The 17,938-nt window shown below is 45.9% G+C and overlaps 1 protein-coding gene across 3 annotated transcripts in view; it reads left to right on the top strand.

Annotated features, from left to right (window-relative positions):
• The window catches only part of FSD1L (fibronectin type III and SPRY domain containing 1 like), a 240,097-nt gene extending 230,153 nt beyond the window's left edge, over nucleotides 1-9,944 (top strand). For all 3 annotated transcript variants that reach the window (XM_063914148.1, XM_063914147.1, XM_063914146.1), the window contains one exon: nucleotides 8,529-9,944. In XM_063914148.1, coding sequence (XP_063770218.1) covers nucleotides 8,529-8,651 — 123 coding nt within the window. In that variant the 3' untranslated portion in view covers nucleotides 8,652-9,944. The remainder of the gene's footprint in view (nucleotides 1-8,528) is intronic.
• Nucleotides 9,945-17,938: the final 7,994 nt, after the last annotated feature.

Here is a 17,938-nt window from a genome sequence, read left to right as displayed (position 1 = left end):
AGGAGATACTGTCCTAAGTGGCAGGCTGTGACCCGCGGGGCCGGAGTAACCACTGGCAGTTGTGCAGCAAACGACAGCTGAGGTGACAATTCCATGGAGATGAAAATCCAAGGGACACTGATAGGCACACAGGTGGACCTGTGGGATCGCAGAGCTAATACACCTGTACTGGGACAGAAACATAAAGCACTGGCAAGGTTGAAACCGGACTGCCCCCTTTTACCAGAAAGCTCAGCATGTGATTGGCTGGAAGAGACCAGAGACCAAATCCCATTGGCATACTATGAATTGGTCTCCAACATGGCAGCCCCCAGTACGGCAGACACGCCACATGAGAAGGGGATCTTGCTCAGGCAGCCTCCCTGCACAGTGCTCCAGAGCATGGAATCTTACACAGGCAGCCTCCCTGCACAGTGCTCCAATGAATCTAGGAGCAAATTTTTTAAAGGAACTTTGAGACGTAAATTGCGTGTGAAGATCCAGACTTAATCCCCTACTGTAAAGCTGGGAATGGCTTTCCGTTTTCTATAAGCAAAAGACTTGTAACTTGCAGATGACTTGATCAAAGCTTTACGTACTTGTTTCCAATTCTCAAAAAACTGTCTGAGTGCCTGATCCGTGGCAGGAACCTCTAAAGCTGGTAAAGCCTGGAACTTGAGGATAGAAGCCGTAGTTAGTAAAGAATGGAGTAGATCCCGAAGAAGTATGGTATAAATTGATATGAGCAAATTCTGCTAGTGGCAGGAAATCCAGCCAATCGTCCTGCGAGGAAGACATAAACAAACGTAGGAAGGCCTCCAGATCCTGATTTACTCTTTCTGTTTGTCCGTCTGATTGGGGATGATAGGCAAATGTAAAATTCAACTTTATTCCAAAAGAAGAGCAGAGAGATTTCCAAAATCGGGCAACAAATTGTGGTCCACGATCAGAAACAATTTTGGTGGGCATTCCATGTAGCTTAAAGATTTCTGAAATAAATAACTTTGATAACTGAGGTGCAGATGGAATACCTGTCAGGGTTATGAAATGTGCCATTTTTGAAAAATGATCAACAACAACCCAAATGGTGTGTCATCCTTTCGAAGGAGATTAAAAGTCCATAGAGATATGAGTCCAGGTTTGAGTCATGTCAAAGTCAAAAAATATTACAGAACACACATCACGCACAAACTGCACACACATGCCCACTGCGCGTGCACTTGTTCTGCAGTGCGTGCACATGTACGCACTTTGCGTATGGTCCTGCGCATCGGCGCGTGGTATGGGTATTTACGGCAGAGTTTGTGTACGCATGGAGGGCCATCAGAACACATTACATATTTAATCCAAATAGTGCACAATGTACACATAGTCTCCTTGCACCACATCAGAAAGTTATAGCTGTTTAAATGGTTGCAGAACAAAGGGATTCACCTTTACAGGATAAGAGGGGACAGACTAAGGTTATAAGGTGGTATTTGGTATCCAGCTGTAGGGTATTTTAAGGGAAACATTCCGGTGTTGGTCTGCGGAAGATCGCATGTTCCTGCGGATAGTTATGTGCAGAAGCAGAATATAGATATAAACTGTATTTACTATATATTATGTATGCGGCGGGAATCCAGAGGAGACCACCCACAAGAGCAGTTGAAAAAGACATCGCCTACCTTTTCAAATCAACCTATGACCTTTCCTGTACTGTAAAGGTGCATCCCTGTGTCCAATGGACAAAGGAATTACAGTACCCATTGTATTGCTTTTGGAAGACTTGTATAAATAAAGCCTGCTGCAGGCCGGCCAGACACAAGACTCACAACGTTATCTATTTGATTACGGAGGACTGGACCAGGAAGCGCACGCGAATATTCTCACGTATGTATCATTGACCTGTAGCCATTATTCTGTTATATATATTGTCTTGTATTGTAGTGTATAATTTGTATTGTAAACCCCCTTTCAGAAATAATCCACTGTGGTGTCGGAACCCAGCGGTAAACTCACAATTGGTGTCGTGTGCTCATTGCCCTGCTAAGGTTTAAAGTGTATTATTACTATTATTGCATAGCATTGCTGTGGAAGGTTTAAAGTGTATCTCTGGGTGTGTATGCGCTGCGAGTACTTTGTACCATCAGCGCGGCGTGTGTACGCAAAGTCCGTACACTACGGAACCCTTTTACGCTAATAGCGTAAAAGGTGCGTAGTGTGAATTAAGTATAGCGGCCACAGCGGCTAAAGGTTTAAAGTGTATTTAAGGTGTGTTTAAGGTATAGCTTTCATTCCTGTAAAGATAATCGACATTATCAGTCAGTATGGGTAATGGATGCAGAAGACCTGGAGGTGAACCTTTTGGACTCTTAGGCTGTGCACACTTTGGGCAGACAGCTATGAAATCTTGTACATCTGCTCACAGCTGGGGCCACCAATAAGAACAATGAATGAATTTTTGGGTCTTAAGTCTCTCTGCATGACCCATAAAGGAGGAATTACGTGCCCAGTTTCTTCCGGAGTTCGAGGGCTGCGAAAATTTTTCCTGGTGGAGGAGTTGGAGTGAGCTGAGTTGCACAGAAATAGGCTGGATCCAAGATGAGTTTTTTCTGAGAAATCTGAGGGTTTGTTGGAGCTTAAAGAACGAGAGAGAGAGAGAGAGAGCGTCCACCATCTTGTTTAAAGGACCAGGTCAATAAAAGAGCTTGAAATTGAATCATATGAAGAAAAGGGCCCACCTGGCCTGCCGTGGATTGAGACACTGAGCTGTCTGAAAATATAACAGATTCTTATGATCGTGTAATCAGCAATAGGATGTAAAGCTCCTTCTAACAAGTATCTCCACTCTTCAAAAGCCAACTTAATAGCTAGCAATTCCAGCTCACAATTGGCATAATTTCGCTGAGCGGATGAGAACCTTAGCGAGAAGTAACCACTTGGATGAATCTTCCCATCTTCAAAGATTTGAGACCGTACTGCTCCTACACCTTCTGTGGAACCGTCCACCTCCAGTATGAAGGGTCGATTCAGATCAGGTTGATGAAGGATGGGAGCTGATGTAAAAGCTTGTTTCAGGGTTTCAAAGGCTGCTATTGCTTCTGGCGGCCAGCAGGATGGATTCGCTCCTTTTCTGGTGAGGGCAGTAATGGGAGCCACAATGGACGAATAACCTTTGATGAATTTTCTGTAGAAATTTGCGAACCCCAGGAACCGCTGAATACCCTTCAAAGTAGAGGGTATGGACCAGTCGTGAATTGTCTGATCTTTAGCTGGATCCATCTGTAAATTGTTACCTGAGATAATGTAGTCAAGGAAAAGAATGGAAGGAACTTCGAAGGTACATTTCTCAAGTTTACAATATAACTTGTTCTTCCTCAGTCTAGTTAGCACCTCCCTCACTTGAGCTCGACCAGTCTCCAGATCTTTAGAGAATATTAAAATGTCATCCAGGTAAACCACCAAACACTTGTAAAGCAAGTCTTTAAATAATTAATTCACGTAATTCTGGAAAACAGCCGGGGCATTACACAACCCAAAAGGCATTACTAAATACTTGTAATGCCCGTCCCGAGTATTGAAGGCTGTCTTTCACTCATCCCCTGGGCGATTGCGAAACAGGTTGTAGGCTCCTCGTAGATCTAACTTTGTGAATATCGAAGCCCCCTTCAACCAGTTGAACAATTCTGGAATGAGCAGCAGGGGATACCGATTCTTGAGAGTTATATCATTGAGTCCCCGGTAGTCAATGCAGGGCCAAAAAAGAATCCTGCTCCTGCAGGGGAGGAAGATGGCCTGATAAAGCCCTTAGCTAAATTTTCTTGGATATACTCTGACATTGCTTGTGTCTCTGGTAACGGCAAAGGATAAATTCGGCCCCTGGGAGGATTTTTACCCGGTATCAAGTCGATTGGACAGTCCCATTTCTGATGAGGTGGCAGAATGTCCACCCCGTGCTTATTGAAGACATCTAGAAAGGACCAGTAAGCCAGAGAAAATTCAGAGGATTGAGTTGTGCACAGTGGTGCCACTACTGTTAAAGCGTCGAAACAGGTTTTACCCCAGGAAACAATCTCCATGGTCTGCCAGTCAACTTGTGGATTGTGTTTTCGCAACCAGGGAAGCCCTAGGATAATGTTATAAGAGTCATTGGGAATCACGAGAAAGGAGATGACTTCGGAATGCAGTGCCCCCACCTTGACTCTGAGTGGGACAGTACGAAGGGTAATGACACCGTCCGGAATACGACTTTCGTCCACTGCTGTGATGGAAACAGCCCAATCCAAAAGGATTGTCTGAATTCTGGCGTGCTGAATTAGAGCAGAAGAGACAAAGTTCTCCACAGCACCAGAGTCGAGCAGTGCAGAAATCTCGAAGGAAGAAGATGGGACTTCCAGGCAAATGGGCAAGACAGGTTCCTTCCTTACACATGATTCCATGGATCTCCTAGCTTAACCTCTCCTGAATAAGGTAGGAGTGCTAGTTTCCTGGCCGCAGGCTACAGAATTTAACGAAATGATGGGATGATCCGCAGTACATGCAGAGATTTTCCTGGCGACGGCGTAGGCGCTCCTCATTACAAAGACGAGATCGATTGACTTGCATTGGCTCCTCCGTGGGAGGTGAGCGCTGTCGCACAGGAGAGTCCTGCTGGAGTCTTGAACGTAACCAAGAGCTGGGGCGCTCTGACTTGGACTTGTCTAAGCGTCGTTCCCTATATCGAAGATCTACTTTGTTGCACACGGATATTAAATCATCCAACTTGGCAGGAACATCTTGCGTGGTCAAGTCGTCTTTGATTTTATCAGATAACCTGTTCCAAAACACGGCAACCAACGCCTCTTCATTCCAATTTTAGTTCGGAGGACAAGGTGCGAAACTGAATCATGTACTGACTGACAGAGCAAGATCCCTGGCGAAGACGAAGAGTCTCCAATGAGGCTGAAGTAGTTCTGCCTGGCTCATCGAAGATCTTGCGGAAAGAGGGTACAAACGCAGAGTAGTTGGAAAGAATACGATCGGCTCTTTCCCATAAAGGAGACTCCCACTCCAATGCTTGACCGGTCAATAGAGAAATGATATAGGCAACTCTTGTTCGAGGAGACGGAAAACTGTCAGCCTGTAATTCAAATTGAATCTCGCACTGATTTAAGAATCCTCTGCATAACTTCGGGTTCCTATCAAATTTACTAGGAGGTGGTAATAGTAGGCAAGATACTGGAACTGGCGCTGGCGGTGTTGACACTGGAGGAGAAGTTACAGGAGCTGGAACCTGAGGTGACGTAATAGCAACATGAAGCGCATAGAGGCGAGCAGACATAGACTGCATGGCTTGAACCAGTTGTACTTGCATGGATTCTTGTTCACCTAGACGAGACAGGATATCGGCCATGGCATCACCTCCAGATGCTTGCTCACGCGTCGAATCCGTGTGGCCAAGCCTTACTGTCATAGCCGGTAGAATTTGAGAATCCATTGGATGTATGCTAGCGGTAGAAGTGCATGCCTCTGCGAGGAGAAAATGAGGAGGACAAATGTAGTTTCTTCTCATATACTTTTATTAACGAAAAGACATATTAGAGCAAGTATTTAAAGAACAAAGACGAAGAATTCCAAAAGATTAGGATGCAGAGTATTCATGGGCAGAGTTATTGAAAGAGTCCGTATAATAAATGATTGTCTGATATGGCTAGTTAATACTGAAAGAGTTTGTACGTTGGATAGTTAATTGTCGTGACTGAAGAACACTGACAGCGTTTTGCAGAATGGATGATTATTAGACATGGCTGAAGAACACTGAAGGAGTTTTGCGGAATGAATGATTATTAGACGTGACTGAAGAGCACTGCAGGACTACTGGGGAATCCTCTACGGATAGAACTCAAGGAGACACTGTCCTAAGTGGCAGGCTGTGACCCGCGGGGCCGGAGTAACCACTGGCAGTTGTGCAGCAAACGACAGCTGAGGTGACAATTCCGTGGAGATGAAAATCCAAGAGACACTGATAGGCACACAGGTGGACCTGTGGGATCGCAGAGCTAATACACCTGTACTGGGACAGAAACATAAAGCACTGGCAAGGTTGAAACCGGACTGCCCCCTTTTACCAGAGAGCTCAGACTGTGATTGGCTGGAGGAGACCACAGACTAAACCCATTGGCATACTATGAATTGGTCTCCAACATGGCAGCCCCCAGTACTGCAGACACGCCAGAGAAGGGGATCTTGGTCAGGCACCCTCCCTGAACAGTGCTCCAGAGCATGGGATCTTATACAGGCAGCCTCCCTGCACAGTGCTCCAGTGACAGCAGGCCGCACAGTCACCAGCTCCCTCTCAGCTGCAGCACACCAGCCTCCCTCACAGACCTCCACCGCCACAGCGCTAGCCATCTGACAGAGAGCCCCTGGAGACCATCACCGGAGGTGAGTCCCCAGTCCATGACAGACTCCATGTAGGTCTTATTGGCTTGCAGATTTTCCTGTTTGTAAGGGTAGACTAAAAGGACTTTGATGCGTGACAGCAAAAAGTTTTTTTGTTTTTTTTAAATTGATATGCAGTCATTTACTGGCCCACCCTTTATACAGATGTAACCTGTCACAACTGAAGGATCCTCTTTCCAAAGGGTTTGTGACTTCTGTAGATCTTCTGGGCAGTGACCCTTGTACACCCCGGGTTAAAACTCGCAGAACTCACCGTCTTCTTGCCTGTAATAGCCGCTTTTCCCATAAGCTGTGATGTGCCTGCTGGTACTGGGATGCCACCAGGATTTACGCCACTGGTGGTAGTGTGAGCTTAACCTCAGAGCGACCAGGGTCAATGTCGATGGAGCGAAAGACTGAAAGAAGATAGGAGCTGCTCCAGACAAGAGACATGAGAACAAACAATAGACAATTAAGCACAGAACTTTCCCAAACTCTGGATAGCTTTCGGGCGAGGAGAGTACATAAAGTACGCAAACAAAGAATACACCAGAGAAAGAAGTTAGACAAAACAACAAAGAGACAGAGCCACTGACAGTGGGAGTACTGAAGGTATGCAGGAGAGATAGATAACAGAGGAAACACTAGACTGTATAGCAAGAAAATGAGGAGTAATATTAGCAGAAATAACAAATGCAATACAACAGATTATGCAAATGAGGCAGAGTGGGATGCTGATAATTATGCAACTGACATTGAGCTGGACACAGGAATACTGCAGAGGATGGTAGCAGAATAACCAGACAAAGGTATCCACGGCTAATACTAGAACCTAGTGACAAGGGCTCCTGCTGCAACCAGGAACTATGTTTTGCAGGGAGTAAGAGACAAAGAACACATATATAGGAGACAAGAGCCAATGATAGTCACAGCACAGCCAGCCTCCCCCAGTTACCAACTCTCTGCAGCTGCTCTGCTGCACATCCACCAGCCTCCTTACTTTCACAAGAGTCAACAGGCTGGAGTCGGGTAACAAAGCATTCCCAAACAGGTGTGCTGCTACACACAGTAGCCAGCTTCCAGGTTGCTAGGAGACAGCCAGAAACATAAACAGAAATGAGCTGCGGCAGCAACTCATAACAGCCGCACTAAGCTTTGCCGACGTGCGTCCTAGTCATGGCAAAGCTGGCGTTGCTAGCGTGCACATCCATAGGAATGCATTGGGGCTGCGAATGGTCGCAGCCCGGCGTAGTAAGATGCAGGCACAGCATTTGCCATAGCATAACTGGCGGCTGCTACATTTGTATGTAATGGCATTTCACATCAGCTAGGCCTCAGTTGGTTATATGTCTTAATCTATTAATGCACCTAGGACAGATATCCACTGGTGTTTCACTTGAGATTTAAGGGGAAATAAGACAAGTGAATCTGAATGACAAACTCCTCACTTTCAGAAGGTCATTGGAAGTCACTCCGTTGACCTCCGTGCATTAAACATATTTAAGGAGCAGAAAGCGCTGCGGAATCAGCAACTAAGCTTCACACTAAAACACCAGTAGGTATGCTAACACTGTAAGCACTGGGTTTCAATGTCAGATTCGGAAAACATACGTAATACTGATGGCCGGGATCCTGGCTGTCATGATCCCGACAGCGGGATCCCGGCAACCAGTATGCCGGAAGCAGGGCGAGAGCTAGAAAGCCCATTGCGGGTTTGCTACGCTCGCCATGCTGCGGGTATAGTGGCTGGCTGCGCTCGCCACGACACCCATAGAGAGAGAAAAGCCTGTGGCGGCAGGATTTCGGCGGCTGCATTTCACCGCCTGTCGGGATTCCAGCGTTGGCATTGTGGCCGCGGTCTCGTAATCGCCTCCCATCAGATTTGTTTACATGCTTTGTGCTACCAATGAGAACACGATTATATGCATCTAAATAATGTGTGTACTGTAGTTATGAGCCTAAGCCTGATTCTGAATTCTTAGGCATAAAACAGATTACTTTCCATACAGTTAGTTATTTTGCAGCACGCTGAAAAGTCATGAGCTACTACAACTGAGGCAGAAACACTATATACATTTATTGTAATAATACAATTGGAACATTTTATTATTCCAGTTGAAATTTATTATAATTCTTTCTGCTTGCAGGTATGGTGTGGCGGGATCACATTGTATACAGGACTACAGGTTCCAAGTGCTGTCAGAACACTTCAGAAGACTGAAAATGGGATGAGCGGTTCTTCTAGCAGCTTAACCAGTGTCGCTCAATAACATGACACTTTGAATTTATAGGAGGGAACATTTGCTCTGGTCGGAGTGGATTGCTAATTATTTTTTATTTAGTAACATTACGGTGCTGTTCACCAAAAGTAGGAGCAAACTGATCATTTGGTTATTCGCCCCTTGCTGCTCTGACGCTTGCAGTGTCCTTGCTGCCTGACCATTGCTGCTCAGATTTGATGTTAGCATCTGTTACAAATGTTTTAACAAGACATGGCTAAGTGGGCAGAAAACGAACAGTATGCCATGGTGGTTTTTGTACCCATGGATGCAACCCATGCAACTTATCCTAGGCATATTAAATGACTTGATTTTGAATCTCTACACACTACCACCTCTCTGCTTATTGGCTGGGACACAGTGTTCTGTAGAGCAAATGTGGTTTTAAAAAAGGATGCGTCCCTTTTAATTTGTTGTTAATATTCTCAGACTACAGAAGTGAAATGCTTCTGCTGTATATTGTTTGCAAGTCCTAATGGTAATATTGATGCTGGGCACCAACACCGGTGCTCAGCTCACCGAAAATTTTGTAGTGGCATCTGCTAATAAAAATAAACAATTGCCTATATTAACTTAGACTTAGGGAGGTTGAGTATACACTGATGTGATTTGAAGGATTAATCCATCCAGAGGACCAAAATATGCTGAGGGAAGTGTGAAATTCAACTGCAAGGGTGGTCATTCCGAGTTGATCGCACGTAGCAACTTTTTACTGCTTGTGCGATCAACTAGACGCCGCCTATGGGGGAGTGTATTTTAGCCTAGCAGGGCTGCGATCGCTTGTGCAACCCTGCTATGCTAAAAAAGTTTCCTGCAAAACAAGACCAGGGTAAGAGTTACTTACCCTGTGCGACGGATCCAGCGACGAAGGTCCCAGGATTGACATCAGACATCCGCCCTCCAAACGGCTGGATCCGCCTGCGTTCGACTCACCACGCCTTGAAAACGGTCAGTTGACGTCCCGGAACGCCTCCCGCCTGTCAGTCTTCATGTGATCGCGGCTGCAATCACTTTCTGTGCTGGCGGCGCCATCGCCCGCGCAGCCCCGACCCTTTCGCACCGTAGCGAAGAACCGCTGTGTGCGAACGGGTCGGAATGACCCCCAAGATGCAATGAAAAGCTTTGTGTTTAATGCAGTTACATACAGCACAGACTGACCAAGCAAAAAAATCAAAACCATGAAAAACAGAATCCAACCACCTTGACTCTGAAACGGAGATGTATGTTGTATCTATGCCCAAATAAACAAAGGCCGTGTGACATGTTATTTATAAATATTAACAATATGTTGACTCATTATCACATACATTTTGGTTCCCTTCTTGAACAGAGTTTTCCTATTTCCCGAGAACCCTCAACCTACTTATTATCCCCCAGCTGTACAGCAGTTAGGTAGGCCCCTCACCGGGCCAGCTGTTGATTGCTTGAAGTCAGCACTGACACGTATCATGTTATTTAAAAGAAGACATAGGAGATAATTATGTGCATAATACATATTTTATGTGTTTATTGTTTTTGTTTTTAATGACCTGTGGACCGCATTCAGAGTTGGTCGTAAATGCAAGGTTTTATGTCCCTGCTACTTGTTTTTTATATTTATTTCATTGTTTGCTCTGCAGACTTAGCCACATTTCACATTTACCACTCCTGTATGAAGGGGGCAGAGACAGGGTTGGAGGTGTATGTTGAAAGTAGCCACCTAACAGATGTGCTTGTTGGAGGGGGTGACTTGTGGGTACTCAACCACTGGTGTAAGGTGCAAGCTGATAATTATGATGGCCGCTGGCCACTTCTGATTTGTCAACCATATCTATCTGCTGTGGCTGTGTTCTTATAGCATGGTTAAAGTGTACTGAACAGAATTCCTACTCTGGGAAGGGGAAGGCAATTAGTGTGGGAAAGTTGAAATTTAATTTTTGCGTTTTGCTTCATTTGGTAATAACATGCTCCAAACTAATTGTCTACTTATCACCTGCACTTTCCAGCCACTTTATGTAATGTGTATGAATTATGGCCCAACTTGTGTATGTACAGTCAAGCCACACCTCCCCTATTATAATCCTGACGCTTCTGCCCCTGTGATTTGCAGGGGGAAGGTGGGGGGCTTATTTGCTAGCTATGTGGAGTTGGTCTCATCTCTAATTTGCAACCAATTTACAGTATATTTGCGCTTAGACACAAATTGCGTACATCTCTAAATAATAATTTGGAGGAAAGTGGTTCTCAGCTAAAGGGAAGACGAATCGCAACGTTTTTAGAATCTCATAATACATGGACTTATTTTAATAGAAAACTGACAAAAATCAACATTCAGAGCAGGAGAATAGGTATTTTGGGGACTGGCTAATGTTACGTCATCTCCAGCAGTCGTCATGTGCACATCACCACATTGGTTTGCTAAGTATTGCCAAATAATGTAAAACAATTAATAGGGGAATCGCAGGTCATCTTGTTTTACCAATGGCACAACTTTATCAATGGGCAGTAAATTTGTTTGCACAGAGTAACATGACCTGGTCTTACCCACAGTCAGTATTTACTAGGTACAATAGGATGACATGGACAGACTTTAGCAGTGCGACCCACATCATAGATTTATATAATCCTAAACCCTGCTGCCCTATAAATGAGGATTGCAATGCTCCTCAAGCAACCGTATCAGTTAAGCAGTATTAATGATTAGGTGCATCAGGGACCTACAGACATGCAGACCTTTGTATACTATCTAGTATACTAGATAAATCTGCATTACTTTCCTATAAAGTACCAATGTATCCTGTGTAGCTGTTCTACTGATTAATTTCCAATTGTGTTATATGATGCACAACATCCACTACAGCTGGAGGAGGCAGCCTATTACTGTGTGGGTAATATATGAATGTTATTTTCAAGCATGTAAACATCTCTATGTATTTTCAGGGCTCCATATGAACCATAAGTACTGATGTGTCTATCCTTTTAGCCTAACACTGAGTGCATGTTTTCTTTTTACAGCTATTGTATTCTAAGATCTATACAACAATATAGAGATAATTGCTGGAATCACACAACATGACATTATGTAATAGTGACGCATTTTACACATTGATTATGTAATAATGACGCATTTTACACATACAGTATGGCCTAGATCTGATGTCAGCAGTGATGTAATTATTAGGCAAGTAGCAATATCTGTGCTGCCCTAATGTTACAAATATATGGGCTACAAAATAAATTGGCCAGGCCTTACAAATATTGTGTAACTCTGCAATTTCCATTGCTAAGTAAATTTATAGGAAAAGTTTCTTTAAAGGCCATTAGGTTTTTTTTTTCATAGAAAAGAAGACCTATGGTAGACTTACCATTGTTAACTCTTTCTACGAGGTAAATTGGGTTCCACAGGGAAACATCGGGGGGTAAAGTGGATCTTGATCCAGAGGCACCAACAGGCTAAAGCTTTAGGCTGTTCCTGGATGCATTGGGGCCTCCTCTATAACCCCGCCTCCAGGTACTGTAAGCTCAGTTTCGTTAACCAGTCCAATGCAGGACCAGGTAAGAGAGAAGGTAGATGTTAGTCACATAGAACCACATTCTCACGACAGGAGAAGGGACCAGCGGCTAATGCCAAACAAACCCATAGAAGCTAGGTGCGTCAGGGTGGGCGCCCTGAGGAACCAATGTACCTCGCAGAAAGAAAGTTAACAATGGTAAGTCTACCATAACTCTCCTTTTCTGCAGGAGGTTACATTGGTTTCCACAGGGAAACATCGGGGGTGTCCTAAAGCAGTTCCTCATGGGAGGGGACGCACCTTAGCGGGTATGAGAACCCAGCATCCAAAGGAAGCATCCGGGGAGGCGGAAGTATCAAAGGTATAGAACCTAATAAACATGTTCACAGAGGACCACGTAGCTGCCTTGCACAACTGTTCTGCGGACGCACCACGGCGTGCTGCCCAAGAAGGTCCAACAGACTGAGTAGAATGGGCATTAATAGGAGCTGGGAGACCAGCTTGTGCAATCACCATTCTAATCCATCTGGCCAAGGTTTGCTTATTCGCAGTCCAGCCACGTTTGTAAAAACCAAACAGTACAAAAAGGGAATCTGACCTGATATAGGCAGTCCTCTCCACATATATACGGAGAACCCATACCACATCCAAAGACTGCTCTTTGCAGGACAAATCAGAAGAGATAAAGACCGGAACCACAATCTCTTGGTTAAGGTGAAAAGATGACACCACCTTAGGTAAATAACCTGGGTGAATTCTAAGAACTGCCTGGTTACAATGAAATATTAGAAAGGGTGGACGACAGGACAATGCGCCTAAGTCCGGCACCCTTCTTGCAGAGGCAATAGCTAGTAAAACCAAGACCTTGACCGTGAGCCATTTAAGGTCCACTGTCTCAAGAGGTTCAAATGGAGACTCTTGCAGAGCATTCAGGACAACAGACAGATCCCATGGAGCCACAGGAGGGACATAGGGAGGCTGAATCTGTAAGACACCCTGAGTGAATATATGAACGTCAGGTATAGACACAATTTTTCTCTGAAACCATACCAGCAAGGCAGATATGTGAACCTTGAGGGAGGCCAGACGAAGGCCTGAGTCCAGACCTCTTTGCAGAAAACCCAGAAGTTCTGAATCTGTATGCATCATAATTCTTATCAGCACACCAGGTGAATTAAGAATTCCAGTCCCTGTAATAAATCCAAGCAGATGCCAGTTTGCAGGCTTTTAACATAGTTTGGATGATCGCCTCAGAGAATCCAGTGGGCTCTCAGGAGTGATGCCTCAAGAGCCACGTCGTCAAAGCCAGCCTGGCCAGGTCTGGATACAGAATAGGGCCCTGTACAAGGAGGTCTGGGCGCTGAGGAAGTAGAAGAGGATGCTCTGTCAATAGACCCTGCAGGTCTGAGAACCAATGCCGCCTGGGCCACGCTGTAGCGACTAGAAGTAGAAATCCTCCTTTTTTGAATTTCCACAGGACCCTGGGCAGGAGTGACACTGGAGGGAACACATAGGGCAGCCGAAGTTCTATGGAATTGCCAGTGCGTCCATGAACGCTGATTGAGGATCCCTGGTCCTTGATCTGAAGACCATAACCTTGTGATTGTGTCGAGACGCCATCAGGTCTACGTATGGTAGGCCCCACTTGTCCACTAGGAGGTGAAAGACTTCTGTATGAAGACTCCACTCTACAGCGTGCACGTCATGGCGACTGAGGAAGTCCGCTTCCCAGTTTAGTACACCCGTAATGAACGTTGCCGATATTGCTGGCAGATGGTGTTCCGCCCAGTGAAGGATTTTTGACACTTCCATCATAGCCATGCAGCTTCGAGTGCCACCTTGATGGTTTATGTATGCCACTGTAGTGGCATTGTCTGACCGTACTTGAACCAGCCTGTTCTGTACCAGAGGCAGGGCGAGAGTCAATGCATTGAACACTGCCTGCAACTCCAGAATGTTTATTGGGAGGAGTGACTCCTTGGTCCAGCGACCCTGAAAAAAAGTGTTGCTCCAACACCGCACCCCATCCCCTCAGACTGGCATCCGTTGTCAGCAGGACCCAGTCGGGGATCCAGAAGGGATGGCTCCTGCTCAATTGCTGGTCCTGTAGCCACCAGGTCAGCAACAGACGAACTTCCGGAGTCAAAGTGATCATGTGAAATCTGATCCGATGAGGTAGGCCATCCCACTTGGATAGTATTAAACTCTGCAGAGGGTGAGAATGAAATTGAGCGTACTCTACCATGTCGAATGCAGACACCATCAGGCCAAGTACTTGCATCGCCGAATATATTGACACTCTAGGGCGACAGAGGAAGCATCTTATCCTGCTTGAAGTCTCAGGACTTTTTCTGGAGACAGAAACAGTCATTGACTGTGTGTGTCCAGGAGTGCCCCCGAGGGGCACCATGCTCTGAGCTGGGACCAGCAAGGATTTCTTCCAATTGATGAGCCACCCGTGGGCTTGTAGGAAGCTTACCGTCAGCTGTAAATGACGGAGGAGGATATGTTGGGAGTTTGCCAGAATCAGCAAGTCGTCCAGATACATCAGGATCTTGACTCCCTAGCGATGTAGATGGGCCGCCATTACAGCCTTGGTGAAGATCCGCGGAGCTGTAGCCAGTCCAAATGGCAGAGCCTGGGACTGATAGTGGAGGTTGCCAATAGCAAACCGCAGATACTGCTGATGCGACATGGCAATAGGTATATGCAGGTACGCATCCTGGGATACCATATAGTCTCCGGGTTACATAGCCATTACAATTGAGCGCAGTGTTCCCATACGGAACTTGGACACTCTCACAAACTTTTACAGTGATTTGAGGTTGAGTATAGGCTGGAAAGACCCATTGGGTTTCGGAACTAGAAACAGGGTTGAGTGGTAACCTCTGCCTCTTTAGGCCAGTGGAACCGGCACTACCACTCCTGCATTCAGGAGAGAACACACAACCTTTTGCAAAGCTTGCGCCTTTAACAGATCCAAAGGGATAACTGTGGTGCAAAACTGGCGAGGGGGACGTCTCTTGAAGGAGACTGCGTACCCGTGAGAGACAACTTCTCGCACCCATGCGTCTGAAGTGGTCTTTAACCAGACCTGGGTGAACTGCAGAAGTCGGCCTCCCACCATGGGGTCCCTCAGGGGAAGGCCCACCCTGTCATGCAGCATGCTTGTCTTGTTTAGAAGCAGGTTGACAGGCCACCCAGGACTGCTTTGCCTTGGGCTTAGTGGTTTTGGGAGCACGAGATTGTCTCAGGTATGCCTGACCTTTAGCTTTCCCTTGATGCCGAAAGGAACAAAAAGTGGTATCTGTAGCCTTCTGTGCAGAAGGATTAGTATTTGGGAGAAAGGCAGTCATAGCAGCCGCCAATTTTCCCCAAACAATGTCCCCCTTAAAGGGGAGCACCTCCAAGGTCTTTTTGGAGTCTAGGTCTACCTTCCATGACCTCAACCACAGAATACCAGGACAGACGTAGTCGACGCCTTGGCTGCCAACACAGTCGCCTCAGAGGATGCCTCCTGAGCATAATAGGCGGCGGTGGTAATACGAGACCGGTATTGTCAGATATATCCTTGGGCAGCTCTTCCTCTAATGTCTGAACCCATGCTTCAATACCTTTTGCAGCCCAAGAGGCTGCAATAGTGGGTCCATGTACAGCACCTGTAAGGGAGTAAATAGATTTCAGGCATCCCTCCACACGCTTATCTGTCGGTTCCTCTAGTAAAGTGACAGTGGTGACAAGCAGAGTGAACGACACCACTAGGTGGGTGACATGAGAATCCACCGGCAGTGAATATTCCCACTTTTTATATAACTCTGCAGGGAGAGGATAGTGAGTCAAGGCCCATTTAGACAGAAGGAATTTCTACCCTGGATTAGACCAGCGTTCCTGCCTGATGTCAACCAAATGGTCAAAATGGGGTAATAGATTCTTAACCACCTTCTGCCGTTTACACATATCAGTTTTCTTAGCCACAGTAGTGGAATCTTCATCATCAGTGATTTATAGGATTTGCTTAATAGCAACCACTAGGGCAGGGACATCAATTTGCAATCGAGAATCCTTGTCAGAAACACCTGATTCAGTGTCTGACAGGACAATATGCTCCCCCTCCTCTTCAGATGAAACATCTGAGAGATTTGTGGATTGTGAGGAGGAAGCAGCCCGCTTCGGTGACCCAGAGACACTAGAGTGACCTGGAGTATATTTTTGTCAGTATTATGTGACTGAGTACACAGTAGAATACACGTAATGGGTAAATACTGTAATGCACTATATATATGACCCAGACGCACCTAGTCCATTAGTGTACAGAATATAGGGCCTAATTCAGAGTTGATTGTAGCACCAAATTTGTTAGCAGTTGGACAAAACCATGTGCACTGCAGGGGGGGGAAGGGGGGGGGGGGTAGATTTGGGTGGCTCGTGTTCAAACTGAAATCTAAATTACAGTGTAAAAAATAAGGCAGCCTGTATTTACCCTGCAAAGAAACAAAATAACCCACCCAAAACTAACTCTCTCTGCAAATGTTATATCTGCCACACCTGCTGTGCACATGGTTTTGCCCAACTGCTAACAAATTTGCTGCTGCGATCAACTCTGAATTACCCCCTTAGTGATAGATATATCTGGGAAACACTGAAAGTGAAACCACACAGCAGATACAGGCACACACAGTCAATGCAGATAATTAATAGGAAAAAAAAATTGGTTTCCCCGAGCACCCTGAATAATAGCAGTAACCAGATTTAAATACCATACAATATCTTATAATTCAGAGATCTTGGTTACATATATCTGCACAAATGTATGTATAAGCCCCCAAGCCACGTCAAGGCCTCTCTGTATATATTGGGGGTCCCTAGTGCTATATCTAGGTGCAGGTTGTGGCACCCCAAAAATCAGCATAAGCCAGACAGGGGTGGTCTTCAGTATGCCGGCGGTCGGGCTCCCGGCGACCAGCATACCGGCGCCGGGAGCCCGACAGCCGGCATACCGACACTTATTCTCCCTCGTGGGGGTCCACGACCCCCCTGGAGGGAGAATAAAATAGTGTGGCGCGCCACCGTGCCCGTAGCGTGGCGAGCGCAGCGAGCCCGCAAGGGGCTCATTTGCGCTCGCCACACTGTCGGTAAGCCGGCGGTCGGGCTCCCGGCGCCGGTATGCTGGTCGCCGGGAGCCTGACCGCCGGCATATCGTAGTGAACCCGCCAGACAGCCCAGGGCAGCGTACCAGTGAAAAAACTATAATGTTAATAGATTAGTGTTAAGAAGCCAAAGCTATTGAAAAAATGATATAAAAATGAGATGTAATTAAAATAAATAGTGTTAAAGAAATTAGTATGTGATAAGTGTTAATAGAGTGTAAGGGTATGCCACACTAAAGCCATCCAGCTCAGCCAATCCAGGGGCACCACATCTCACACCTCCACAACCCCAATCTGGGTCTATGATTAACCATTAACCAGCAAGGATCCACATAATGGCTCCCTGCTACAATATAAAAAGCTACCTAACTTGGAGCAACCCCATAATGCTCCGTATGGCATATCAGGACCTGCATCTCCTCCTAATGCAAGGCCATTTCTGCCTCTCACAACAAGCATATATAGTGGCAGATGCTCAGTTAGCTTAGTGATATTCAGGTGCTTGAAAGGGAGGGTTTTTTCTAAGCAGGAAAATATACACCCAGCATCTTAGGGAGTGAGGGAGAGTGTGAGAAGGCTCCAGGGTGGGACAATCTGCGGTAGAGGCACCCTGGGCCAGGAGAGGGGCTACAGGTCAAGT

The sequence above is a fragment of the Pseudophryne corroboree genome, chromosome 1 (assembly GCF_028390025.1).
Source record: "Pseudophryne corroboree isolate aPseCor3 chromosome 1, aPseCor3.hap2, whole genome shotgun sequence".
Lineage (NCBI taxonomy): Eukaryota > Metazoa > Chordata > Amphibia > Anura > Myobatrachidae > Pseudophryne > Pseudophryne corroboree.
This window is presented reverse-complemented; position numbering and strand designations above follow the sequence as displayed.